Source organism: Numida meleagris, chromosome 4, assembly GCF_002078875.1.
Source record: "Numida meleagris isolate 19003 breed g44 Domestic line chromosome 4, NumMel1.0, whole genome shotgun sequence".
NCBI lineage: Eukaryota > Metazoa > Chordata > Aves > Galliformes > Numididae > Numida > Numida meleagris.
Window position 1 is genome coordinate 39,158,428 of NC_034412.1, and position 21,250 is coordinate 39,179,677.

The window sequence follows — 21,250 nt, forward strand, 5'->3', positions numbered from 1 at the left end:
GGTCTAGCACGAGAGAAGCATTGAAGTGGAGACCGACCCTTTGCAGAGAGTAAAGCCTGGCTTTGCTTGACCTACTTCACAGCACTGCATGCCCTTAGTAAGTTCTTTTTGCAGGTATTTGCCAAGCCATGCCCCCAGTCGTGGGACATTCTTTGGCATGTCACATCGGCAGTGATTTAGTTACCAGCCAACATGACAGGTCTGTCAGCCACCTGTTTGCTCCAGCAGCACCATCAGCCTCCAGTGAAGCAGCCTGTGTGTTAACTCTCTCTTAGAGCTGGACCGTAAGGATATTGTCTCACCACTGTGCTCCCCGTGTTTGTACCAGTGGAGACTATGGGAGATAGAAGTGGACCACTACGTAGACTCCGAAGAACAGAGATCAGCACCTATTGATCTTTGGGGGCAAACAGACCTATTGGGTGGCAGGTGCTGTTCTTCATGTGGTCAGCGTGTGCTAGACAGTGTGAGGAGGGAGCTCTCTCACCCTGGTGACAGAAGTGGCTTGGACCTGTCTCCAAACAGTATTAAGCCCTGTGTATGTCATCACCAGGCTCCTAGGTGTCATAGCTGGCTACTGTTCCAACAACCTGAAGCCATAGCCACAGCTTTCAATGGCTGCATTGGTGTTGCCACCTTTATAACTTCATCACTGGTCCTTTCCTCCTTTTAGCAGTCAGCTAACTCATTTCAGCAGTGCCTGATCTTCTGTCATGGTGGACATGCTGGTTTTGGAGGATGCCGGTGTGTGCCAGTCAGGATGGTTGGACGTGTTGATAACTGCTTATTCATTCTGCATCCCTCTTGAGAGAGAGGGTCACTGGGTTGAGGGGAGCCCGAGAGTTCTCTTGTAGCTCAGTGGGAAAAGACATCACAGCAGTCATCTGAAACCTCAGACGAAATGAGAATGGCAGGCAATTTGGGGATATTTTCTTTCCCTGAAAATTCCCATTATTGAATTCTGGCAACCTCATTCTTGCTTTTTACTGAGGGGATCTTTGCATAAGCCTTTGAATTTGCCAAACATTGGATTTCCAAACTGCCCTTAACATTTCACAGGCAATTTTTGTGTTCTACGTGTAGTTAGTGTAGGTTGGTTAGTAATTCGAAATAATGCTGCTTGAGTTGTTAGCGGCAGCCAGGGTTTTTAGAATTGCATTGCCCACGTTGGTTGCTTACTTTAGAGGTGGGGCTGGGGGGGGGAGATAGTTGATAAATTCCCAGGAGACTCAGGGCAGCAGTTCTCCCATTCCCTTGCACTTAATATGGATGTTGTAAGTCCAGCCTCGGTGAATCAGCCAGAGTTGGGGTGATACAAGTCCAGTTGGTTCCTGGCATTAAGTGGAGCAGTGCTTGAATCAGCGTTGACCAAAGCCTTGATTCTCCAGAATGGTTTTGCTGCCTTTGAAGTTCCGCTGGCTCAGCATGGGCTTGTGCTGTGAACAGGGGCTGGAGTCAGCTTCACTCTCCCAGCCTCTGTCATCCTCCAGGCCAGGCTTGGCCTCCAGCAGTTCCAGCTGTGGCTTCCTCCTTTCCATTTTCCCAGGGCTTATTTGCTCAAAAGATAATGGGTGGCTTCAAGCGGAGTCATACTGCAGTATGGCAGCTCTCCCTGCATGTTAATGTAAGTACAGCAAGTTCACCTTGGCCACTGGGAATGGAAGTCTCCTCATTGGGATGGCCTGTCCACCCTGGGAGATCAAGGGCTTGCTGGAAAAAAAAGTTTCACATGGCAATGTGACAGAATTTGGAGTTGATAAAAAAAGCCTGCCCAAATTTTTTGCTTCCTTAGAGCAAAAATGGCAATCCATCCCTCAATGTCCAGCAGCTTTTTAATTTTTATGTCTATGACATTAGGCTTTACAGACAGTCCTGAGATGGTTTTCCTCGCAGTGAAATACAGATATATCTCTTTCTATTTGGAGATTATCCTGATAGATTACAGAATGTGTTGGAGCTTGCTACCCAAAATGCAAAAGTGAGTACACAGTTGCTGATCGAAGCAGGCTCATTCCAGCTCAAGCGGTGTTTGTGGCTTTGCTCAGGAGCGTCTCCAGGTCTGGCATCTGCAGAAGAGAAATTCAGAGCCACTCATCCACCTTCATTTTTCCTTTATGCCCATTCACTTTCTCTTCTTCATTTGGAGGTGGTGATTCCCTGTAGGATCAGGGGCGCAAACACAAAATCAGAAGTGCTGAGTTCCAACTGTTCGTGGCTCGCAATTTTAGAGTATCAGTAGGTATACGGAAGTCCGAAAATTGGTCAGTAACCTCATTTAAGACATCAGAGCGCAACTGGAACAACGTTGTGCAGCTTTTGGATGCTTTTACTGCATTGCTTTTTCTGACTAAACACAGCTTGCAGGTATTCAGATTCCAAATCCTACAGTTTTTCATGTTAGAAAATGACAGCCAGCCAACCCCCATTATTTTCTTCTCAAGCTGTATGCATTTTAGAATACCTCTAATTGCATAAATATGTAGCTTTCCCATCTGAATGGCTAAAGGAGGCAGTTACATTTGATATAACAGTGGCCTGAAGTTGCAAATTAATGGTGCTTTAGTTACTGATAAAAAAAGAACCTGGGCATCTTTCAGAAAATAACTAATGCAAGTTGATTATTTTAATCAGCACATCCTATTAGTCTATTTAAAGCAGAATATAAATCCGCCTACACTGGGTTTGTTGAATCAAGCAGGGATCTCTCCGCTGTGGACTTTCCAGAGTAATTTACAATTGAAAAAAAAAAATTACAATATCTGATTGTGATTGTAACATGTAGTATTTATCATTTCTACAAATATTTGTTTTGATGGGAACCCAGCTGGTGCCACCATTGCCAGAAGCCAATCCTGATCATTTATTATGTGGTCGTATAGATTTTCCTTTGCCTGTTTCTTTAGTGGTATCCCAAATTGTAACTTTTTTTAATGATCAACCTATCTTGGATTGGCTTTTCCCATGCCTGAGGTCCACAATGCTGATTTAGCAGAACAAAAGCTTGAAAGATATTTCCTTTTTCTGTGCTGTTTATTATATCCTTGCAATTGCTCTGAAGTTTACGTCAACAAGAAACCACGGCTGTGGTCAGGCTTGCTCATGGGAAGTGGCACCCAAAGGGTTCCACTTTGTTGTCTGTGTGGGTCTGAGATGGTTCCCACAGCGCTGGCTGGCAGCTTTGGCTTTGGGGATAGATGGAGGTACCTCCCAAGTAGCCCGGCCAAGGAGTGTCGTCTGGAAGGCCTTCCTACCTGCAGCTGCACGCTTGTGTGTGGTGCGCCAAGCTGGATGAACCATAGTTCAGGGAGAGCTGGAGGGGGACTGGATCTGCCTCTGATCCTTCCTGTCTGAGCTTTACCATGCCAGGCATCAACAGCATGTCAGCTATAAACAGAACGTGAAATAATATTTTGTGTTCCGTTTTTTTCTTAGGTATTTTTTTCATTTGTTTTTTTTCTTTTTCTACCGTATAAAGCTAAATAAGTACTCCGAGAAAGTTTCTGTGTTTGTTGATTCACTTCCTTAAATCCTTGGAATCTGGACCTATAAATACAAGCTGACTTCATGTTTACAATCAGGTTCGCTCTCATTTGGATTGATTGATGCTGCTTTTAAAAACTAGGATAAAAAGTAGGATGTGTTTAGACCTGCAGGAAAAGATGAACCTTCTCATTGTCAACGTGCGTGGCTTTTGTGAAGAATGGAAAACCAGTGTGAGAGCACCACTTTCTCTCACTTTTCTAAAACTGGTGAGCTTGTTTGCCAGCAATTACAGCACGAAAAGGAGAGACTCTCCAACCAGACCTGAGATTTAGCTGTGCACAAAGCTACGGGCCACGGGGCGAGCTTCATAGTGGTTGGATGTTGACCTTCTGTAAAGAGTTAACATTTCTTGTAAGGAATCCTGGCCTGATGTTTATCATTCTTTTTTCTTTTTTTTTTTTTAATTGGAGGCTTTTTATGTCATTTCTGCATTAGAGATTTCTAGCTTGAGATTTGCCCCAATTCTCTGTAGAAGATGATGCAGGTTTGCTAATCCATGTGAGATTTTTTTAACAAATATAAACCACTTTTCAGATTTACCAAATTATCCCTGACTATGATCTGCAGCTGAGCTCAAACAGTTTGGAAATCCTTTAGCTCCTTGTTCAGGAATATTATGACTTTATTCAGATTTGAAAATATAGATGGGGTAAGAATTAAGTTTCCGGCTCTGTGTTTGCAGATTTCAATCAGTGATTTGTTTTTTTCTCAGATGTGGAGGACATGGCAAATTTAAGTTTGTTATGTTTGAATATGATGCCATGCCTTTGGATGTTTCAGAATGGAGTAAAACCTAAAAGTTTAGAAAAAATGTTAAGTTTGAAATGCCATTTACTTATAAACCGGAAGCCTGGTTTATCCTTGAAGTAAATGTACATGTATCAGATTTTTAAACCACAACAGTGACGTTTTGATTTAAATTCCTTTTTGCTGAATGAAATGGTTTGATTGTATCCTATGGTATTCAGGGATATATTTTGCATAAAGCTAAGCCAGATGCTTTTAGGCAAACATTATTTTTGCCCTGACACAGATGCAAAATTTCTTCCCACTCCAAGGAAGGTGGTTCAAGGAATTCTGACTGGGTAATTGAGGCTGAACTTTTGTAAGTGAAGTTGCTTGCGTGGGCATTGCTCCAGCCCACACTCGTGCACATCTTCAGCTTTCTGCAGTCTGCGTAGCCTGTGAGACCTCTACTGACATGGATAAAGTAACGAGCGTGCAACATCTTTCCTGAATCGGATGTGCGTACTTTCTTGCTAAACGCACTTTCACCGTTTACGTTAAGCGTACGCTCAGTGTGCTTGCAAAGGGGAGGCCTGGGGCTTCTCAGAGCCCACCCGGTCACCCCAAAATGCCCAGTGGTCACTGCTCATGGTAAGAGATTTAAAAAAAAGAGGAGATACACTATCTGGTCTATGCCTGTGCTCAGGGGGAAAAAAAAAAAAAGAGAGAGAGCATTTTGTTGTTTTAATATGAGCTTCCTTGGATTGGTTTGCCTAACGAGTGCAATTGTGACGCAGTGTTGTGTTTTATCAGTGCCCACCCCCAGCAGAATTCTTTGCTTAAGAGGAGGCAGATTTCCACCTCCTGAACACGGCTCTGGACTCGCGCTGATGCTTCTCGGAGCTGTCTTGCGGGCTCCCCTGTGCTGGAGGGAATTCTATCCGAGGACTGCCTGTGTAAGTCGCAGCACTCTTTATACCCTCTGGAAGTTTGCATGTTCAGATGTGGCTGTGCTGAATGATAGGCTATCTATTTTAGACTGCAGCCTCTATTTACAATCAGGAAGGTATGTCACTGAGAGAACTTAGCTCCTGTTTCTCTTGAAACAACTTCTAAGTATTGGGTGAGTTCTAAAGGTTTCTGTGCATGGCTTTCTTTTATAAAAGGTAATTTTAATATCCACAAAGCACTTGTTTGTTTTCTCTAAGCAGATCTTAGAAATCTCTTGTGTAGAATCATAAAAACTATTTGCATGTTAGAAAGACTTTGCTCAGACACTGAAAGATAAATCTGCTCTTCAGTTCTTAAAAATATCTTTATCGACAGGTGAACGAGGACTTGTTGATAAGTTGCCTAGCTTACTTCACTGGTTTGCAGAATTACTACTTATGCATGACTGTTCTCTATCACTTCAGTGAATGTTTTCGGCAACGTGATCTCACACTAAATATTTTATCTGGATTTCTGACCTTTTTGTAGTGGAAACAGAGGTTGTTAGGGTCTGGGAAAACAAAGCATCCTCTGGAGGTTTTGGAAACTGAAGGTGACAGTCCCTCTCCGCAGTGTTAAACTTGATAGGAACCCCTGGAAAGCTGTGAACTTCAGTGCCGCTTCCATATCGAGTAGTAGTGCCAAGTATGCACAAACACATAGCGACTGTGTTAAAATAGGAACTGATTGATTCAAAACTGCTTCTGAGTATGTGGTAATTGATTTTTAAAAGTAAATCGAGGGTGGTTTTTGTGTCCTGGAGCATTAAACTTGCACCACGCTTGGCCTTGTGACAAGTCCTGTGCATGTAATTTACAGCCATATAGGGATGTTCTTAGTCTTGAACGACTTGAATTGTACCACCTTCCATATCACAGATGTAATATTAGGAACTTAAAGCAGATACTTTGTGAGTCTTATGGCCCGAGCAGGAACTAGAACTTTTGTGAACTTTTGAACAGGGCTTTGCTTATAAATCAAGTCTGATTTCTGTGCAGCGCTGTATTTTGTACCAATAGGCTGCAATGCCAGAGCTATTATGAATTTAGAAGATCCCTGCACTTATTTACATAGGTGGCAAGCCTGACAAATGTGTCTTACGTAAAGAACAGCACACAGATATTTGGGAGGGATGGAATGAACTCCTGAAAGCCCCAGTGTGGTAAACGTTTGAGGCAGACTTTTCAGCCACTGGTAATGAGAAGTGAAGGTCCTGTCGGTGCAAATTAAACACAGCAGTCTAACAAAATATTTGCTGTTTTGAGCACTGCGGGGGAGAAGAAATTGTCCTCCCCTGTATCTCTTGTCATAATGCAAAGTGGACTATTTGTAATAGTTGTCTTTAGGAATATTATATTAGCTGCCATCTTTTGATTTTTTGCTCATACGTGATCAACAACAGAAAAAAGAACAAAAACAACTGTTGAAAATGGAAACTCGCTGAATCCCCATTCTGTCTGTAGCAGGGTGAAGCTTTAAACTCCAGGATGAGGCAGCTGCTGAGAGCAGGAGGGTTGTGTGCAGTGTGATTTATGTACATTTTAATGTTTCACGTGAATGCAGTGGATTCTCCCCTAATTTTCAGGAGAGAGAAGATGAAAGAGCATTTATTGGGTCTGTGTTTGTTCCTCTCTGTCACCCAGCTGGACTGCTGGTGGGTAATGCACTGAGATCGCTTCCTCAGACTTTGAACTTAGTCCTAAGCGTTTGTTTAACCATTCGTCCCTGTTGTTAGGTGGTTTTCTGTTCTCTCCAGCAGCAATCTGTTTGGCTAAAAAAATAAGAACTGACAACATCATCTTTCCAATTTCCTGTTAATTTTTCACTAAAAAACTTGCCCACGCTTAGAAATGTATTGTGAATAGTTTCCAGAATAGCTCTCTTAGTAAGTGCCCGCATATAAACATGTCCTGAAATGATCTCCTGCTTCTCGCTTCCGGACTTTTCCTGCCCATCTGCTTGTCGCTCACAGTGAGCTGTGGTGCCCCTCACCTGGCTGTCGTTCTACTCCCTTCCTCCAAGGAAGGAGGAACTCTGAGGAGATGGTCAGCAAGAGGCAAACTAATATCTTAGGGGCTGTCTGGGTCATCTGCCAGGGAGGATGTGCTTAGCATTTCCAAAAATCAGGTTTTTCGCATGGAAGCGCAAGTTAATAAGTCCACTGGAAGAGCCCACTTCACAAGGCCCAAGAATGCCATACTAATGATTGATCAGAAGAAAGCCACGTTAGCTAACAACTCTGCCTTTAATGCCAAATCAGCTTCCTGTGGCCGGAAGACTCGCCCCAACATCGTTCCACATGCACGCATCGCAGCATCCTGCAGAGGTGTGCACTGTGGCCTGGGCCCGGTGCCCTGCGCCCTGCAGGCCCGGCCTCACCACACACTGCGGGGCCCTGCACTCTGACACGGTAATCTCTCCGTCTGGTGCAGCCGGCTGGGGAGATGACATTGGTCTCGCAGGTGAAGCTGAGGATCTCCCAGCGCTGAGCAGGTCAGGCTTAATTGCATTTGGCATCACAGAGGCATATTAAGAAAATACAAAAGAGCAAAACAGGCTGGAGACTTCCAGCTGTCATGCAAAGCCGACGGTCTGTCAGACTCTCCTGTGTGGTGTTTTTCCCCATTTCTTTTTTGTCCCAGCAACAACTCAAAATACCGCAGGCTCGTGGGCTAGATTAGGTGAGGAGGGGCATAGCTCAGCGTGCCCAAGCATGCCAGATGTATTTTGGGCTCCAGAAAGAAGCACGCTACAAGATTTAGTCTGTATTTAGTCACTGGCCTGCTTTGCAGGATATTTTGCATTTCTGAAAACTTTCACAGAGGAGCAGATGTGACCATGTTTTTTCTTCCTTCTTTCCATTTCTTTCCTTAAGCATTTAACATCTCCTGTTTACTTAAGGAGAAAGTAGTAACGCCTAGCTATTCAAACACTGCCTACATGTTAGTTTCTAAATTTGCCGATTCCTTTTCCTCTTTTCACTTGGATTTTGGTTGTGTTAAAGACAAGGTATAGCTACTGCTGTGTTCTGGCCCTGGTGAAACTGAGTCAAGACTTTGGAGGAGGACCTCTGTGTTGATTCTCGCAGTGGCACCTTGCTGCAGGCATCCCTTCCTCTCCATATGGCATTCCAGGGATGGATGTCATGTAGCTACCTCTCTGAGACCTTTGCTAAGAGCCTCACCAGCACACTTTGAGACTCTGTGGCCCTCACCAGGAGATTTAGGAACTTTTTGCCTCAGTACACACGCTTTCAGCCTTCATTTCTTTGGGACCACCTGGAGCTCATCCCCCAGGGAAGCTGTAAGGGCAGCCTTGTGACTTAGCATTTTATTTTGGAAGCTGGAGAAACTGGATTGAAAAAATGCTGTCCTATGAGCTCTGCTGTGGTGGGGAATGTCACAACGTCTCTGCTTTCCCACATCCAAGAGATTGGGTCACCACAGAAAATTGGTAGGTTGGTTGGTAAGTGGATGGGAGACAGACCTCAGCTGGAAACAAGGATTTGCTAGCATCTCATGGGTCTGAAGGAAACAGGACTCTCATAACCACTGTGTTTGTGGATGCATGTGCATTTCAGGCAAGTTTTCCCATTTTCCGGAGAGGATGCTGAGGCACAGTAGCTAACTTGGCCAAGGTGCTGTACAAATGCATGCAGGGTAAGGAATTTAATCACGAATCTCCAGCATCAGGGAAGGAGCTTGGTCTAGCACTTCATCTCTCGTCATAAATGCAACATACATAAATAAAAATGAGTGAATCTAACAGAGTAAGGAAAAATGTTTCTCTATCCCCGTGCTTGCACACATGCTCTCTGCAGAGAATTTTGAAGCCACAGTCCCCATCTCAAGCAACGGCGAGTCAGTCCTCAGAATGCCTTGCAGGCTGAACTGCTCAAACTACTGCTTTGTAAACACTTTATCTTGAGTAATTATGCTTTCTGTTGTGCTTCCATCTGAAGCAAGGTATGTAACACGGCTCTTAGTGTGAGGATAACTGGGAAAGGCTCCCGGGCTATGGGGTAGGCATTGGCATGTCTCAGTGTCTCCTGGTTGCATGTCACAAGTTTTGTCCTCCTTCTCAGGCAGAGAAGGTCTAACTGTAATCAGTTCTTCCTAATATTGTTAGCCTTTCCCCCTCTTCAAGTCTTTTCTCGCTCCGTGGGCTGAGTGCTCATGAAATGAGCTCATGGGCAACAAGTCTTCAAACATGAAAAATGCACTGGGGCTTCGTTTTCACATGTTATCTCATAGTATAAAAATCCTTATACAAATGTTTTCAGCAGTTAAGACCTTCCAAGATGTTATTTTGGAGTGCAAATCATTCAGGGGTTGATGTCTGCTCCATATCTGGAAAAGACTGGAGTAACCATCGCCCAGCCTGTGTGGAGTCTGGAGGAAAAAAGAAATCTTTTCTTCTTAATATGTATGTTTGGATAAAAGATCAATCCTTGACATAAACTTTAGGGCTTTTCAGGAACCGATTACTTAATTCTCAATGTGATGTTTCCCTCCTAGTAGTTCTCAGGGATCCAGCATGTCAGGAATATGCAACATCTCATTATTTTTTAATTTCCTCATGATCTCTGAGGTTTTGGATGTTCTCTGCAGAGACCCTCCTTCCCTCCTAACACAGACCTTCAGTACATTCAAAAGAACTTCAGCATGGCTTTGAAACCATGTATGTGGAATTGTTGAATGAGACCGAAGAGGGAGAGCAGTAGTTGGGCTCGGTGTTTGCCATCTGTCTTCCCCCAAGTCTCTGCAATGCTTTTTGCAAGGTGTGCAGTTGGCTGGCAGATATTTCCTGCTGAATATGCCCATGACCCCTTACTACCTCCAAAATGGGATGTTCCTGGAGCATAGGCGGGAAGGTGGTACAAGATGGCTTCTTAGGTGGAGATGACTGCTACAAGAGAAGCAGCCAATGGAAGAGGCAGATGGATTTCTCCAGGTTGGTGCTTGCTTCCAGCCTTTAACCACCTTGGTCCTTACTGCTTATGGACCCGCGAGTCCTTTCAGGCTTGGGTTCAGCAATGCTTTGCAGCCGTGACAGCTGATTTAAAGATAAAGTGCTTGGGAGGCAAATGTATGAGGGATTCATACAGTCTGTCTGAGCCAAATCTGGGGAATGGTAATTTTTCCCTACATACTCTCAAAAATACTTTGGTTTCAGACTGCCTCTGTTTCATAGCAGTCAAAGGGAGCTAGGTGTCAGCTGAGTGTAGAAGTGTGGTTTTTAAACTTTGTATATATAGATATACTTAATGGCTTTCTTGTTGACCTAGAGATCAAGATAAACCCTTCTGGATGGTCAAGCTTTTATTTTTTAAAGCCCTTTCCTGTCTGCATTTTTGATATAAAGATCTCACTCATATTTCAGATTAAACTAATTAAAGACTAAGACATAGTTCAAAAAGGATTTCATAAAACCAAATTCATCAAAAAATACTCAAATATATGTATAAGAATGGTTTGACTATAATAAGCTTACTAGTAATTAGTAACTATCTACAGAAAAGAGGAGAGAGTTTAGCTTTTTAGTCAAATATTTTCCTACACTTACTTACATAGATCTGTAGGAATACGTGGGAATATTGTGATCGCTGTGCTGATTCAGTGGCTGAGAAGCTGTAAGAAAATTATATCCTTACTGCCTGGGATGTGATAGCAGCAGTATGTGAATGTCAGTGCTCTTGAGATCATTTTGGTGATGTTTCATAGACAAATAAAAATCATTTTCCAAAGGAGTCCATCCCTGGCTACAGCTGGTAAAATGGGATAGCTCTGCAGAGGGGAGCGGAGCTGGGCAATGCCCGTCATCTGGGAATCAGGCTGTGTAGTATAGTCTGTATGTCCTACGTGCTATATGCTCACTTGGTGCCAAGGGCCAAAATGAATCCTTCTAGAAAGAGGGCTTATCACACTGCCCAGTAAATGCAACACAAAACACCAACCTCTCTAAGTCCTTTTAAAGCGATCAAAATGTTTTCTCAGTCAGTGATACTGCAAGAAGCGTGTTGCTTTGGAGGTGACCTAATTTTAACCTTTTTGAATTGCTTTATGATTTAGAACAGTCACATGCCAAAGCAGGGTCCCATTAGGGGATTCAAATCATCTGTTTACTACTGAAAACACGCACTGAGACAAGCTCCGCAGAGTACTCCCTCTTTTTTTAATTTTCTTTTCTTTTTTTTTCTTTCTGCTGCAGGACAGGACACCACTGCTGTACCAGTTTGGGAGCAAAATATGGAATGTTCTTCACTGCTGATTGAGCGCAGGCAAATGAACAGTATTTATAGTAGTGTGAAAATCGGCAGTTAGCAGTTTCTTCACATTCTAACACTACCAGAGAGAACTCATTGTTTACAAGAAATCTGCTTTCCAAATCCGTTACAGTTCCCTCCAGCCTTGACTATTAACTGTTTGCAAAGGGGAAACTGATCTACGCTTTGGGGAAAGATGGCAATGGAGGATTACCTGTGGATGGTCATTGTGGGTTTTATCATTGCTTTTATTTTAGCATTTTCAGTTGGTGCAAATGATGTTGCCAATTCTTTCGGAACTGCCGTGGGCTCTGGTGTAGTGACTTTGCGCCAGGCTTGCATTTTGGCTTCAGTTTTTGAAACTACTGGCTCGGTACTGCTGGGAGCAAAAGTAGGAGAAACGATTCGGAAAGGTATAATCGATGTTAACCTGTACAACAACACTGAGCAGCTGCTGATGGCAGGAGAAGTCAGTGCGATGGTTGGTAAGTAATGCTTTCCTGTTCCGAGTAACATTCCCTGCACGTTTGTCATCCTGCTCATTGTGAATGTTTTAATTAAATTTAGATCTTCCGATCTTCTGGACTCACATCTGATTTTGTGCAAATAGAGGGGTTTGTATTCCCTTTTTAGGCTCCTACTTTTTAAAAACACTTCTAATCATTTTCGTTTTTCAGCTATTCAGCCTTTTAACTAATAGAAGAAAAAATGTTTAATGTAATGGATCTTATAAATGTATTCTTAGAGTACCTAAAAAAAGATTTTGGAGATCTATATTGTGGTAAATGGAAAATATATCAGCATACCATTTGTGACTGTAAAGAAAATCCTGCAGAAAGTTTACAATGAATAAGTATTAAAGGAATTGCCAAAGTAGTTTTCAAAAATTAAGGAAAATGAAGCATATTTGCTTGAGCTGGTGGTTTTGCTGACTGATTGCGATTAATCATGTGTTTAATCCTGCCCCATGACAAAACTTCAAGGAGCAATAAAGATAGATGGTCACACATTAAAGGGATTTTTACTTTTTCTGACTCAAACCAGCAGCAGTTCTGCATAGCTCTGAGTATACTCTGTGCACTTCTGTTTGCAGTTAAATTAATCTCTGTTCAGAACAAGTGGCATGTTCTGAGGTAAGTAACATTAAGCCCTGGTATTTCTCCTTTGTTTGTATGCAAGAGGCTTTGTGAGCTTTTGGAGAGCTCCCATAAGGATCAACAGCAAACCTGCTTTTAAAGGGCAGGATACAGCAAGTGGGAAGCACTCTCCCCAAAGTTTTCAAACAGAACCTGCACAAAAAGTAGGTGATTCCATACAGAGATCGACTACATGCATTTTTTTCCCTGTTTCTGCACTTTTTAAAAATTCTCATGAATCAAGATGGGCTTAGACTGCCAGTTTCTGGGCTGGACTGAGGTGGTTTTGGTGTGTGTGAGAGGGGCGATGCTCCTCTTCTACCTTCACCACACCTGAGCTTCCAGAGGGCTGGCTGCCTTCCCTGGTGAAGGGAAAGAAGAGCCGATTAGCTGCTGTCACATACAAGGCAACTGCTTGGAACAGCTTCAGTGCTCTTGGGCTCCATTGCTTCCTCTTTCTTGATGCCTTGCAAGGCCAGCTGCAGATTCCTGCTCTTGCCCTCAAGCTGTGGGATGACTGAAGAGCGTCACTCTGCTTCCAGCATTTGCCCTTTTCTTCCTGAGTTAGCTCTATCATTTCCAACTTGCACCCAAGAGTAGCCCACACCACGTGAGACGTAAGTGACCTGCATCTCCTGACCGCCGCCTCCAGAGCAGCAGTCTTTTCTCCTTTCTTTATCTCTTCATGATGTCCTGATCCTGTCTGGGCAATGTTTTATGTCCCTCATGCCCCCTGTGGAGGCAACTGGCCAGAAGCTCAAGGAAAACAACTTATTTGCATGTGTGTTTACGTAAGCCTGCGTGAACTTCATGACCGGTTGCATTCCCTTCCTTCAGTAAGGGCATTAAGAATAAATCCCACATTTTAAATCTCTGAATTAAGCACAAATTTCCAACTGCAGGTTCCGATTTTTTTCCTCAAATCCACCTCCAGCTTTCCTCTGGATGTACAATATTTTCTCTGTGTTTTCTCTCCTGTATGTTTACTTTTCCTCTTTTTTCTCTGCACATTTCTCTCTGTTCTCTTATGCGTCGTGATCATGCTTCCATGAATAGAGTTAGCTTCTGAATTTCAATGAGGCTTCCAGGAGCCAGCTGTGTGGAGGAGACCAACAGTCACGGTGTCCTCTTTCAAGATGTTACCGGAGGATCTCTTGATGCTTGCAGACAGCAGATGGGGGTTTTCAGAGCAAACACCTGATCAGAAAGAAGGAAGCAAGGAGCACTGGGAGTGTCTGGGGATGACATAATCTGCATCTACATTTTGTAATAATTTGTAACCTACTAAACTCTTGATTTTTGGTGGTTGGAATATTTGGGACTCTCACTTTTGGGATGCTGTAGCGTGCTTCTATACTGGAGCATTCGTGCTGTGGGCCAGGACAAGCTCTAATGAGTCCTCTGGCTTCTGGGCTGGTTTTGTCAAGGTTGGAAACGTACATTTTTTGTTGGAGAGGAGTTAAGGATTGATGTTGATTGTTTAGGTGTCTGCCTTGGGGCATTGCAAGCCCCAGAGGAAAGTCCTGCTCTGGCTTAATTTGTATTTTCTTCTGTACTCTAACATGCTTGCTTCAAGTTCTTTAGACAACACATTGTCCTTCTTAGGCTACCTACCAGTCCTCCTCTGTTTCCCTTCTGTTTGTTTTCTGGATGGATTAAATAAGAAATAGTGCCATATTCCTCACTTTCCCCTTAAAAAATCCCAGCCATCTCTGCACATTTGTAGAGCAGCTGTGACTTGGAAGCATTTTCTCTGTTTTTTAGAATATTTTTTTTTTTTGTGTAATTATGTATCTGTGGCTGACTTATCTCTTTGTTCATTTGGCTCTTCAGAGATGTTACCATGTGTGTTCCCTTTCACCTCACTTCCACTTGCTGATCTCTTAAGTTCATGTCAAAGGTTTCAGAGTGTATTTATTTTTATTTTAGTGTATGGGAAGAGAGGCCAAAAATGAAAGGACAGGTGTTCCTTGATTGATCTAGAATTTCCAATAGCAGTAGGAGTACCAGTTGTTTTGGGATAGTGCCCCAGGAGAGATCAGTTTTACAGCCTGGTTGACTTCCAAACTGCGTGTGATGCCAGAAGATTGATCTGGCAAGACTGAGAGGTTTGGTATTTATAAGGTAGAAACTTGACCGTATAATGGCTTGTTTGAAGTGACAAACCAGTCTCTGAGGCTTTTTTTTATAAGTATGCCTTTCATTCTTCATTTCTCTATACCTTCCCACCTGTCTTCTCTGTCAGCCTCTGCTGTCAAGGCTGTTCCTTCACCATTCCTCCTCTTGAGCATCACCCCTACGTTCCTTGCACTGGAGCCCTTGTGCAACTTCATACGGCATCAGTAGTTGGCTCCTTGCTCTCTCCCCTCCTGATGTGTGTGTCGTGGAGCTGCAAAACCCCATCGCAGCTCTTTTTCAGTGCTTTTAAACCCTGATGTGTAACCAGACTCCATTTCAAGATCTTCAAACCATCCTCCCCTATTGGAATTGAGGATGGAGGCTGGGATTTGAGTGACCATGAGTGTTCAGCAGCCTTGTTTTATCACCTGTGTCTGCTGCAGATCTGTGAAGACTGATGGCATGAGCCAGAAAATATGGGATCTCTCATTGCAGTTTGATTGCTGTCATTGGAGCTTCGTAACGTGTTAAGATTTTGTCTCAAGACCATGAAGTCTTAAGATGAAGAAGAGATATTACTAAGAGATATTACATAGAGCTCTCTAATATTAGACAAGATAAACAGAAAACTTGAGTCACTGCCCAGATGATTTTGATGTCCCCACGCAAGCCCCACTGCAAGAAGAACAGGGGATCTTTTGTGCTGCAGTATGAAAAGGAGTCAGAGCATGGAGCTGCATGCTGGTGGGCTTGCTGTCCAGCTGTGGTCTAATCTAACCATCAAAATGTCGAACCAAAACTGAATACAAGGTCCTCTCTGTGGTGCTAGGGATCTTTTTTTCCACAGCCTAAATTCTCCAGTGCTGCAGTGAGCTACAAATGAAGACAGTGAGCATCTTCACTCCCTCCTCAGTCAATTTATCCTGTAGAGAACTCTGGATAGTGTCTGCACATCACTGAGAAGAAACATAAAAGCTCCCTGAGCTAGGGTTTGAGCCTTTCTCTGGTAGCACCTGAAATCAGCAGCTTGGGTATCTCATCAGTGAAGCCATGGTTGCCTCCTGACACTGGTCACTTGGAGGCTTCCAGGTTTGTTTCTAGAGAATGAGGTTTACTAAGCTTGATGCATACCTGGAGCTGTATGTGTGTTCAGTCTGATGAACTGAATAGTGAAAAATAGTAAAAGCCTTCAAATAAGAGCAGTCCTGTTGTGCAGCGTGAAGTGCTGTTGGTAACAAAAAATCATAAATAAGATGCAGCATTCAGAGCTGCTTTTAGACTGTTGTAGTATCTGCTTTTGGAGTCAGAGAAAGAACAAAATTCTCTTTAGGAGACCTCTGTTGTGCATGTGGAGTGTAGGCTGTGCTCGTAAAAGAATGAGGGGATGTGGTTGAGAATTTTCTATGTGACATTTCTTTTACTATTGTTGTGTACAGCTTATGCTTTTCCCCTCCCTCACTTCTAGGTTCTGCTGTTTGGCAGCTGATTGCATCTTTCTTGAAACTCCCAATATCGGGGACCCATTGCATTGTAGGTGCTACAATTGGATTTTCCCTCGTCGCAATTGGCACACAGGGAGTTCAGTGGATGCAGCTTGTCAAGATTGGTAATTGCCATTTCCTTTTATGTGGGAGGATCTGGGAAAAAGTGTGCACTGACTGCAAAAGCTTTCACAGAAGCATGCCTTGTACTGGCAGCACTCCCTCTTTAAATTAATTCTTTTCCACCCGAGGGCTGCAGCACATCTGCAGGCCAGTCCTGGAGAAAGGTAAAATGCAAGTTGTGCTTTCCCAGCAGTAAGATGAGGAAACATTTTCCTCCCAGACGCGCTTCAAGGTGACACTCCTCCTCTTCTAATGCTTTTTGTGGCAGCTCACACCACCTCGTTCTTGCTCTGAGCGATATGTATGCCCACAGTTATATTTCTCCACCCACCAGATCCAGGAAGGTGAAAGCTGAGTGCACAGCACATGTTTACATCACAACCTCCCACTGCCATGGTCAGCATCACAGAGCAGGGATGTGAAGGATGTTTCTGTATTGTTTTGGAAGCCTTGTAACCCAAGTCACATCTTGAATCCTGCATTAAAGGGACTCAAGGTTGGAGGCACAGAAATACAGTTGAGCTTTAAAGAAGTTGTAGCAGTGTGTATTTTTTTTTAATTCAGTCAAAAGTAAAATAAAGTTTGTAGTGAGCTTGGAATGACAGCAGAATCAACCAGTTAACCATGTCACAAACAATAAGTGACTGGGTGAGATTTCCAGAGCCTTGCCCTAATCCTGTTTTGTTGAAATCAGTGGGAGTTTTGCCACCCACTTCTGTTAAATTAGTCCTGAACATTTGCAAATCTTGCCCGCAAAAAAATTTATGTGCATTGTTCTCTGCAATTGGTGCTTCTGTGGCATTTTTGAAATTGAGACTTTTACCCTGTGAGACACATGGCATCCTGCTAGATGCAGTTACTTGCCACTTGCTTGCACCCTTCACAGTTATGGTGATCAGGAATTTTTAGCAACTCTCTTGGTCAACTCTGCATCAGCTCAGATAATTTTTTCCTGATTAATTTGATAACTAAACTTGCAAAGTTATTTGGAAATGTTTTGGCTGATGTTTCTAATAGTGCCAAGCAGTAGTTAGACTTTCTTGAGTGTCAGTGGAAATTGAGCTGCGCCAGTTCTAAGTAAATATCTGAAACATTCCAGTTGTACAAGAACAATTTTGAATGCATTGCTCATTGACCACTAGCTGCTTCACTATTACACAAGCATATTATACTGTATATTTCATGTTCTTTTCTTTCTTTTTTTTTCCAACACAGTTGCCTCTTGGTTTATTTCCCCCCTGTTGTCTGGCTTGATGTCTGGAGTACTTTTTGTGTTGATTAGATTCTTCATCCTAAAGAAGGTAAGCAGATTTCGTTGTTATAATGAGTGCCTGTTATGAAGGCTATGTTCTGGCCCGTCATTTGAGCATGGACATTGCCACAGAGTTGAAAGTTTGTGGCTTGCTTTTTGGATAGGAGACCGGTCGTTCTTTACCTAGCCTTTGGAACTCTATTTGTTCTTAGCAATTCTGAAAGCTCAGATTAAGTAACAAAACATGTATTAGAGGCTTAGAAAGTGCTATGCAAGTGCATCATAAGCGAATTAATATTGTATGTTCTGTTTCATTGAAAGATTATACTTTGACATCGCTGCTTTATTGGTACAATTTTTTCAGTGTTGACTTAGCTTCATGATAGCAATTCAAACTGTTATTTATAAAGAATAGTTCTCACTGGGAGATACTCTCATTAATATTTCAGAGAAATTTTAAGCTTTGGTTTTCTTGTGCATCAGATATTAGAAGATGGGCATCTGTTTATTTACTAGATTCTCATGTAACCTGAATAAATGGGTTTTAGTGACCTTGGTCTGCTTTGAGGTAGTATTAGTCCATGTATCTCTGGCGTGGAAGATGATTTGCTTCCTACCCAGCAGAGACTGGAAAGCAGAACACTTTTGTCTGCTCTTTTCATTTCTCTCACACCATTCAGCGTACTAAAATAGGTGGTACAGCACATGACAAGGACCTAAATTAAGGGATACCCTATTAGTGGTTATGCAGGGAACTTAAATAGATGAGGAATTAATTCTTTTGCTATAAATAGCACCACCTGTAACCTCAGCTTCATCATTCTTTAGTTCTGATGTAAATAAACATCAGCAATAGAAGCAGGTGGCAAATTTGAACGGACACAGCTTTGAATTTAAAATGACACAATCTGCATAAAGGGTGAGATACTATAGGGAAAAAGTTCCCATTCGAAAACTTCACAACTTCGGAAATTAATCATCAAAATCCCATGAACGTGCCCTTGTGCACATGCCCCTGGTGTCTCTGCATAACATTAGGAAACAGAATCTGACCAGCCACCCCTTGGCTTCATCAGAGTCTTCCCAGCTACGTGGAGCTCATCAAAAGGCCAAAGCTGTCTTTTCGCAAATGTTTTTTCCAGGCATTGCATGGTGCATTTCCTCAGCACTGTCAGCTGAGCCTCTGCTTGTGAGCACCAGGCGCGCAAGGCTGCACAGCTGCTTGCCTCCTGTGCCCATTGCTGAGCTCTGTGCTGGCCAGCGAGGCATGGTGACATGCTTGCTTCAACTAAAGTGGTTGGTTTGGTGGCCAGGACAGCCCCCTGCAAAGGAAAATGCTCACAGAAAGAAGCTTGCCTCCAGGTCAGCCAACAGGTCTGCAGCGGACCTGAAGCTACAACCCATGGTCCCCAAGAACAGTGTCAGGCTTCCCCAAAAGAAGACCGTCTTTGGAGGTTCAAGTGCAACCATACAGGTCAACATCCTTTCCTCATCATCCACCTGAAGGCTCCACCTGCCTGGCATTGGCTTGGGAGCATGTATTTTCCTCATGTTGGTTCATGCTTATATTAATCTATTGGAAAACCTAGCTAATGCATCCTTTTTTCCCGATTTTTCTGTAGGAAGACCCTGTGCCCAATGGTCTCCGCGCACTTCCAGTGTTCTATGCTGCTACCATTGCTATCAACGTGTTTTCCATCATGTACACGGGGGCACCAGGTGAGCAAGCTGTCTGCAGCCAGAGGCACGGCTGGGAGGCTTCCTGCAGTTGCGGTGTTGTATTCGTTGTGGATAACAGCATTCCGATGGTGTGCTCTTGGGTGGCTGTAAACACTGCATTGCTACTTCTTTCATTAGGAGTTAATGAGGGCAAGAGAAAACCATGTACTTGCACACGTTCTTCTATTCATGCTTGTGTTTTTGTGATTCCCCCCGAACACTGTTTAGCGCAGATGGGCACAGCTATAAAAGATTCCCGTTTTAGAGGAAAGGGAAATATGGAGCTGCCAGCTTGGGCCTCATACATCTGAGCGTGCTTTGAACTCTCAATGGTATTGCAAGTATGCAGAGCGAGGAGGAAAGGTCCTGAGCAGTCTGGTAGGCTGTGTGCACTCCATCTAATGCTATAGCTCCACTGAAACCAGCAGAGTCACGGTTCTGACGAATCTGGCACAGAGCCTATTAATTAAATTTACTTTGTTATTTCCCTTCAGCGATAAGAAGCCCCAAGTCTGTTTCTGCATTTAATGTATCTTCTCTCTTGGGTGCTGCGTTTTCCTTGTAACTCAGTAGAAGGAAATGATACCTCTTCTCATGACTTTAACTATAATTGTGTTTATATTTTTGTCTATTTATGTATTTTAACTTGTTTCTATATTTATATACTTCTATTTGCATTTATATGTTTATATATTTGCACTTCTGTGTTCATGTTTGAGTTTACTTAAGCAATGAATATTTAAACATAACTTTGCAGTAAGATAGTTCAGAAAAAAAGTGTTCAGTTCTCTCAACTACATTATTGAAGAGTCTGGTAACTGAATGTTATCTTTAGGTTAGATCATTGCCCTGGAACAATGAGTGATCACACAATTGAAAAGAGGCTCTACTCCTTAATGTGTCCCCTGAATTAAGAAAACAGGTTTAGAAAATGACCTTTTCTGAATGGAAATCTGTTTTCTCTAAAACGTGCTGTACTAGATGTACTGGACAAACGCATCTGTTAGACTCTGCTTGATAGCATAGTATTACTGAAATTAATGAAAAGTTTGCAAAGCTCCCACTTTGAGGAAAGCATAATTCAACTTCTCTTTTTTCTTAAGTCAAAATCCTCATTGGATAGATATCCAAGATGTTTCACAGTAAATCAGCTGTATAACCAACATTTCCTGACTAATTGTTCTGCAGAAGTAGGTCAGGCAGTCTGCAGTGACTCATTAAGCAAAATAAATGAAATAAGAATCTTAATGTCCCTTCTGTTTCAGCTTAGCAGTCTCTAAAGTGTGTGAATGAAAAGGTGGGACTCCATTTTTGGTACACAGAAAATATATGTTTACAACATATGTCTATTCTCCATCGCCTCTATCTTGGCAATGTTTGCCAGCAAGTATGAATCAACAACATAAGTTGCAAGATAAGCATGCATTGATGGGACAGAAAGGTCGGAGTCCACGCTCTTTCTTCATCAAGGGCTGATCACACTGGTTAATTGAACAACAGCAAGGAGATCTCTTGGGAGAATGGAAGCCAGGCAATCTTAAGGGAGTACAAGTTGTTTGCATGGTTTCAGATTGTAGGACTGGAACCTCAGCTCAGAATTGCCACATGAAGCTATTATTATAAGCAGGTAATGGCTTAGATTAAGCTAAGCAGCAGGTTTTATTGACCAGAGCAGAGGTCAGGTAAATACTTAACCTAATGGGCAACAGAGTTAAACATGCATTAGTATATACAGTAATGACAAACTAGTTTAAGTAGCCCTGGTATGGATGTTTTGCCACTGGCTTCTTTGGAAGTGAGGTCATGGCAGGGTAACAAATTGCTTGGAGGATCTGTCCCATAAATGTTTGCAGGTCAACTAGACCTTTGAATATTGCGTGCATCTGACATATTCATG

The 21,250-nt window shown here is 42.8% G+C and overlaps 1 protein-coding gene across 5 annotated transcripts in view; it reads left to right on the forward strand.

The window, feature by feature from the left end:
* Nucleotides 1–21,250, forward strand: part of SLC20A2 (solute carrier family 20 member 2) — a 58,266-nt gene that overhangs the window by 15,746 nt on the left and 21,270 nt on the right. For 2 of the 5 annotated variants that reach the window (XM_021394243.1, XM_021394244.1), the window contains 5 exons: nucleotides 5,083–5,225; nucleotides 11,470–12,009; nucleotides 16,244–16,384; nucleotides 17,598–17,683; nucleotides 19,257–19,353. In XM_021394243.1, coding sequence (XP_021249918.1) covers nucleotides 11,721–12,009; nucleotides 16,244–16,384; nucleotides 17,598–17,683; nucleotides 19,257–19,353 — 613 coding nt within the window. In that variant the 5' untranslated portion in view covers nucleotides 5,083–5,225; nucleotides 11,470–11,720. Of the gene's footprint in view, nucleotides 1–5,082; nucleotides 5,226–11,469; nucleotides 12,010–16,243; nucleotides 16,385–17,597; nucleotides 17,684–18,886; nucleotides 19,109–19,256; nucleotides 19,354–21,250 lie in introns of those variants that run through there. The other 3 variants (XM_021394242.1, XM_021394241.1, XM_021394245.1) reach the window with 2 other exon arrangements.